This window comes from Acomys russatus, chromosome 1 (assembly GCF_903995435.1).
Source record: "Acomys russatus chromosome 1, mAcoRus1.1, whole genome shotgun sequence".
NCBI classification, from domain to species: Eukaryota; Metazoa; Chordata; class Mammalia; order Rodentia; family Muridae; genus Acomys; species Acomys russatus.
The window spans coordinates 23,481,414-23,488,744 of record NC_067137.1 but is presented as its reverse complement, the minus strand read 5'-3'; the positions used below and the strand labels follow the sequence as shown (position 1 = coordinate 23,488,744).

Sequence of the window (7,331 nt, the reverse complement as noted above, 5' to 3'; positions counted from 1 at the left end):
GGGAAAGAGAGACTATGGATGTATCTCTTGAGCATTGTTCCCTTACTTTCCTTCACCCATGTGAGCCTCCTGGGAATGAGGTTCTTGGAAGCAAGCTATCCTTAGACCCGCGTCCTACCTGAACTGATCACCCAGGTCTTGAGGTGGCAGCTGCTCTCATCCTCTTTCCAACCTGCTTCCGTCCCCATCAAAGGTGTCTATTGTGGCTTGAATGCAACCGTGCAGCAGGCTGTGTGTTTGAACAGTTGATCTCCTGCAGGGGATGCTATTTAAGGGAGTTATGGAGCCTTTAGGGTGTGGGCTGTTAGGTGTTCTGTCAGAGCAATGAGAAAAGTAACGAATATGGTGCCTTTATGTAACTGGCCCGGCCGAAATGAAGCTGTTCTAATGAAACACTCAGCTTCAAACAATGGAGCCTGGAGAAATGGGACTCTTCCCAGGAGTCTCGTGCTGGGAGAAGGAGACGTTACCAGCTATAAGGGGAACTTGTCTCCCTGAAAGAGGTGTCACTCAGTTCTATCCACTTGTTGAAACACCTTACAGCTTGAGACTGAAGCCCAGAAAATTATGGGTCAGAGGCCGGTAGGACCTCCACCTTGACCTGACTGCTTAGCTGTGCATGTGTGTGCGTCCTTGGCCCTTCACCTGAACTTCAGCCTTGCTAAACATGACTTGGAGAGTCACTGGGTCCCTTTGTCCCTCATCCCAGTGTGGCTTTGTTGAATAAATCTTTTTATGCTCTCCGCTACTAACTTGGTTCCTTTGATTTCGGCTTATGAAGAACGAGTGGACAAACCTAGCTTGGGGAACAGTCTGTGACCCCCTCACAGCTGTGATAACACTTCTCCATTAAAAAAGTGCAACTTTTAGCTGTCCAAATGTTGCTAGGGAAAGCTGTGCATCAGCTCATACCTGTCCCACAAGCCTCTCTTGAAGCTCTTTCTGGCCCACGCTGACTGATGGCTCCATTTTTCTGAGAGCAAGGACCCCAGGACTCACTTTGGGTAGCTCCTGCCAAAAGGCCTCTACCTTTAGGGCCATGGAGAAGAGGAAGTGGTTGGGTAGGAGGGTGTTCGGTACCCTGCCTAATGAAGACATAGGGGAGGATGTGATGACTCAACACCCACCTTACATCTGTCTCCAAATAAGACAGACAGAAGCAGGGGGACAGAGAACTCCAAGATGGCGGGGTGATACTGCTCCTTCAGGAAAGATGACACGCCAGCCAGAGGAGATCATAGCTTGAGATCATAGCTAAAGATACAGACGAGGACCCCAAAGGATCAAGGCGCTCAATGCTGTGGTACAAAATGAAAAGGACACTTTGACTTGGTCATTCTCCTTGCATCTTAATGGTCCCAGAAGCATAGGTGCCAATTCACCCACCAGTGGAATACTGTCCTGAGTGGCTGCAACCTCCATGGAGAATCGTAGAAGTGGGTTGTTCTAGATTCCAAGATTAAATCAGGAAAGCAACGTGCACGGAGCTTTCAGTTAACATGGAAAACAAAAGTGTCGCTCATGTCTGTCCCCTCTACCAAAGGGGGAGAGTAAAGACATGTTTTTAAAAGAAGAAAGAAACTTATACATGCAAGCATGCACACACACACACACACATACACACACACACACACACACACACAGAGAGAGAGAGAGAGAGAGAGAGAGATGAGCAGGGCCTGGAGTGATAAAAATCAAAGCTCAGAAAGGCCTAGGGAGCTGAGAGTCTCAGGAGAGTCGGCCTCTTGCCCCACTCCACACTTCTAGCTCACCATCTGGATAGGAGTTACAGCCAGGCTGGCTGCTGGGGCCACCAAGCGCAAGGAAGAGTGATGGAATCTTCCACTCAACCTTCAAAGCTTTGATGTAGGCCTGACTTGAAGGCCAAGGACCCCTGCGTGTCAACAGGGAGCAAAAGAGCCAACACATATCATCTTGCAGTCATGGCATTGAACCCTACGATAAAGGAAAGATCCTTCACAGGGGAGGAAAAAATTATGCACAGTAGGTATAGAATCAGAACAGCTTTGGGATTACATGGGAAGACATAAATCTTTCAAAATTCTTAGGGAAAAAAATTCAATGTAGCATGAAGTTCCTAGCTAAACTATCAATCAAAAATGTAAGTGGGATAACAATGTTTTTACATGCAATTAGATATCTGAGACAGCTTTTTGAGGGTTTGCCCAGCTAAAAATAGTAATCAAACTTGAAAACACAGGATCCAGAGAGGAAAGAATCCTACCAACCATAGAGGATGGAAAAATTAATTACAAGGATGGTAATTAGGAAAAGCTCAAGCACGACAATGGGAAGAGGCCTGGAGAACAATTGGCTCTTTACAGCACTGTAGGAAGTTTGGTGGATGAACTAATAATGACAGGTACACTGCAATCTAAAAAAGAAAGAAAGAAAGAAAGAAAGAAAGAAAGAAAGAAGAAAAAACAAAGCAATGGTTAACTGGGAAAATCAAAAGGCTTTGTGAGAAAGAGAATGTCATCATGATACACCGGGGAAATGAGCTGTGAGCAACGCTTGAATAATAAATAAAATATAATAGCAATACAGTAAATACAGAATATCGATTCAGGCAAATTGTTTTAAATTGGGACATCGGGAAAGGAGACATATCTAGAGAAATAAATCCCCCTCTTAATAGGGGTGTGTCACAAGATAATGTCTATAATGAAATGGCACTGACAAGTGGTAGCATTAGCACAGTACTTAGAAGTGTTAGATATATTAAGGGAGAAAAAAAAAAAAGAGCGAGAAACAACAAGCTGTTTGTAAAATACCCCTAGAGGACAGGGTAGACAAGTGTGGGGTACAGGAGATAAGCCATCCTCACTGCAGGCTTTGCAGTGCTTATGTTTTTAGCCTATTACAAGTGTATTGCTTTGGAAAACTAGACTGAGAGCTAGAAGGTGCTTCCTGGCTTCTGATGTAAGGGATGGTTATACACACAGATGCAGAAGGATAGTACCTGGGAGGGTATACACATGCTGCAAACAGGCCAGCTCCTCAGAGGCAGCCAGGGTCTTGAACATGTCTGAGTTAGAGGGGTATCATGGATGAAGGAAGGACACACGTAGACATTGATTCATGGTCTGGGCTCAGAATTGTTTAGCTTACCATGTCTAGGGGACCGCTAAGGTCAAGTGGGACCAGACCAAACCCTGGTCCACTTTGAACAGTTTTCTTAAATGTCCTCAGAGATGATCCAGCTGAATGGTGGTGGTCCACCAATTAAAAACCATGAAATCAATGGCAGGTGAGGAAGGCAGTGGGCCTGTGTAAGATGGCTCCCCCTCTTCTCCGCATGAAGAAGCACATAGAGGCCAGGTCACCAGATCCGCAGATACTGTGAGTGGAGCCAGGGCCAGCCTGCTTCAGGCAGAACCCCTTGGATGAATCCATGGCATTCTGGGATCTCTGGGTTTAGGATGGGTCTGTTGAAGCATTGTTCCCAGGCCCTGCTCAGGCTGACCCTTCCTCCTTCCCTCCCTCCCTCCCTCCCTCCTTTTCTCCCTCCCTCCCTCTTTTTCTCCCTCCCTCCCTCCCTCTCTCCTTTCTTTCCTCCCTCTCTCCCTCTCTCCTTTCCTTCCTTCCTCCCTCCATCCCTCCCACCCTCCCTCCCTTCTTTTCTTCCTTCCTTTCTGATGGGGACTGATCATAGGATATCACTCATGCTAGGCAAGTGCTCTGCTGAGCCTCTTATGAAGCCACTCTTTCTTCTTAGCATCCTGGAGACTCCTCAGACTTTCTAGGCCCTGCCCCCTGATCTACCTATTAGCCATGGGGGTCTCTGGGGTGACTGAACCTCCAGCATTGGGGAATATTGAAAGTTTTCTTCCTGGGAGCCAAGAGCCAGGTTTGAGGCTCAGTTCCCTGCCTTCCAGCTACGTGACCGGGCCTCAATTTCCATACTATAAAACAGTGTGAGGGGATTTTCAGTGCGCGGTCTCACAAAACCATCATTAGGCCAAGGAGATGCATGTTACTGTTAATATATACCCAGCTCAGGCCTGAGCACATATAGCCTTTGCTATCATGCAATTATTATTTCCTGTCAGCAAATGAGGAAACCGGCCCAGAGAAAGACAGTGATTTTCCCAGGGTCACAGAGCTTGGAAATGAAAGTCTGCATGTTTGGGCTAAAGAAAGGCTATTTATAAATACCTGTGGGCTATACCATAAAGCAACAGGCTATTGGTCTATGAGTGAAAAAGCCCAGATACCGGGACCAGGGGCTTCACTGAAGCTCTGATCTTGGTCTTGCAGGTTCAGGAGAAGCATCCAAAAGCTTGTGTGCTGTCCTGGGCTTGAATAAGAACCCTTGAGGCCTAGTGGAGTGCAGACCCATCTGCAAATTCCCTGCAGGAATTTGTAACAGAGAGCCCCACTTAAGACCCACTAAATTAAAAGGTCTCAGAGTCAGCAGATACTAGGATGTCGGAGAGACGGGTCCAGACTTTCAGAGTCGCGGATGCCTGACGGGAAGAATCCAGGCAGGGGAGTCCCCAAGACACTCATTTCACAAGGGAAACTGAGGCTGTGGGGGTGTGTGTGGCAGGTCCAAGGTCACATGGAGAGGTAGCTATATTAGCAAGGCAGACTGTGAGCCCTTCTCTCGTCTTGGAGCCAAGTGTGGAAGCGAGCCGCACCCAGGCTGCCTGGCTGTTGGCAGGCTGAACGTGTGAGTTTCTCAAATGGCCTTGACTTCTGAGTCCATTAGTGGTTAATTCAGAGCTCCATCTCAAGCTGGCTGATCCATATTTGGAGGAGGAGAAGTTTCTGTGGCAGCCGAGATGCAGCCGTGATTCATCTATGGACAGCTGGTCCCTGTGGCTGTCTGGGAAGGCATGGAGTCTGGGCAGGCTTTATCCAGCACCCTCACCCAGAGTCTGGGGATGGGTGCACAGGGCCTCTTTGGGGGGGGCTGTGTATAGTGGACCCTTCAAGGGGAGATAGCATAACTCAAATAACCCATTTTGGGACTCAGTCATCCACTCTTGTTTATTCCCAGTTGTATGACTTTGGGCACACTAAGTAAACTCTCCAAGCCTCAGTTTACCTATCCACAAGAGTGGTCACTCACACCTCTCCCACAGGGACTACTGGGAAGACACTAGGAGGTGACATGTCTGAGTATACCCAGCACGCAGGGTGTGGTCAGAAGAGGGATGATGACAACTACAGGTCTTCCCAGACTACCTCCTCTGGGCTTCTGGATGAGAGCTCTGATGTCTTCGGCTCACATTTTAATGCTCACATCCATGTGACTTTGGGCCAGTCATCTCCTGTTTTCTCTTCTGTATAGGAGTGGTCCCTGCCTTGCTGGGTCCTCGCTATGGTATGGACAGAGGATCAATCACCCTAGGTACTCACTGCAAGCATGTGTTGCCAGGGAAGTTAAACCTAACAGAGAGCTGGGGAGATGGCTCAGTGCTCAGTGCACGAGCATGAGACCTGAGTTCCATCCCTAAAACCCGCATGGAAATGTGATGCTCTGCTTTTGACTCAAGGATGTGAAGACAGAGAAAGATTCACTATAGCTCCCTGGCCAGACAGTCTAGCTGAACCAGTGAGATCTGGGTTCAGTGAGAGGCTCAGTCCTCCACCCCCCCACCCACCCACCCCCAATAAGATGAAAAGTGGTAGAATAAGACAGGGGGAGAGACTCCCACCTGTGGACTCCATAGGCACATGCACATGTATTCTTAGCCCTCCCTGGCACACACACACCTAGCGAAAGTTAGACTGTGTTTTGGTTGGTTGGGATGGCTGGCACACACACTTAATTCCAGCACTCTGGAGGCAGAGGCAGGCAGATCTCTATGAGTTCAAGGTAACCTTGGTCTACATAGTGAGTTTTAGGCTAGCCAGGGCTACATAGTGAGACCTTGTCTGAAAAAAAGGAAAAGAAAGGAGAGAGGGAGGAGAGAGGGGGTGGGGAGAGAAGGGATTGCAGCAATCCTAACAATGATAACGATAAAATGTCCCCTTTGCCTGTGACTTCCTGCCTCTAGTAGGAATGGCTTTTCTTCTTCTTGGTCTGAGATGATCCTTCTAGAATTCTGTCCTAAACCTCCCTACAGCCTGCTTTTGGGCTCCCTCTTAATACTTACACAGAGCCTCTGGGGACAGTTCAGGGTCCCTCACTACACTGAGAGGGTCATGACTCTCTCCATGCATTTCTAAGCCCTGGTCTACCTCCTGTTTGCCAGGCCTTCCCAAGTCAACACAGAGCCCTTGGAGAGGAACTGCCTCCCACTGAATGGCTAGGGATGGAACCCATGTCCACAGCCTCTGCTCACACATTTAGTAGGGGAGGAAAGGATTCACATGGATTTGTCAGCCTCATTAGTCAGCATCCCAGGAGGACAAAGGAAAGCATCCTCGGCTGCAGTCCTGGGAGGTGCTGAGGATGGAGAAACTGCAGAGGCTGTGGGAGGCGGCTAGACACCAACCATTCCTGCCCAGGACCTGAGGTGTCCGGGTGTAGGTGGAAGCAGCTGCAGGTGTCCAGGTGCAGCTGCAGGTGTCCAGGTGTGGGTCTAAGCCGCTGCAGGTGCCGCCTGAAAGAACAGATTAAGAGCTAAGAGCTGTGCTGAGGTTGTGAGGACAGGGGCGATGGACCCTAACTGTTCTCTCAGGGCCTCCAGCTTCCTGGCGCTGGGCTCAAGCCTGTTTGGAAGGTTGGAGGCCAGCAAGCCAGTGGCAGTGGGTGGAGAGCAGCCTCCCAGAGTGTAGAGCTGGGCAACGTGGACAAACAGAGCCTTGCTTATTTTTCCTCCATTTGTCCATGGCTGAGCCTTACAGGATGCTTTCCTAGTCAGTGAGCAGCTAAACAAGATCTCTATGAGCAGCTAAAAGGGGAGCAGAAGACGGCGCCGCCCTCTCTGTTGTTGGGCACCGGCACGTCGTCCTCTTCTACCCCTGATTCTCTAGTCATAAAATCACCCCTGGATTCTTCACTTAGTCACGTGGCCCTAAATCCCACTGACTAAAATTCATCTGAGTTTATCTGGGGATGTCAATGGAGAGACTGTGAGTTATTCACTTCAGAATGTGAATTAAATTGCTCGCTCCTGGCATTCAGCTGAGATTAGGGGTTTGGTACAAGAGAAAGGGGTACGGCAGGGGGCGGGAGAGAGGAGGATAATTTTAAAGCATAAGGGGATCAGAAAAGGGGCTGGAGGGATGGCAGGATGACTTAGCGGGTCAGGAGCCTGAATTATATAACTGAGACACATATGGCAGAAGGAAGAATAAGCTCCCGATAGTTGTCTTCTGACCTCATGTGCATGCAGAGGCATGTGCTCGTGTGC

General features: G+C 48.8%; 1 protein-coding gene across 1 annotated transcript in view; it reads left to right on the top strand.

Moving 5' to 3' along the window:
• Positions 1-6,633: 6,633 nt before the first annotated feature.
• Positions 6,634-7,331, top strand: part of Cib4 (calcium and integrin binding family member 4) — a 46,451-nt gene continuing 45,753 nt past the window's right edge. The window contains exon 1 of the mRNA XM_051154557.1: positions 6,634-6,698. Coding sequence (XP_051010514.1) covers positions 6,634-6,698 — 65 coding nt within the window. The remainder of the gene's footprint in view (positions 6,699-7,331) is intronic.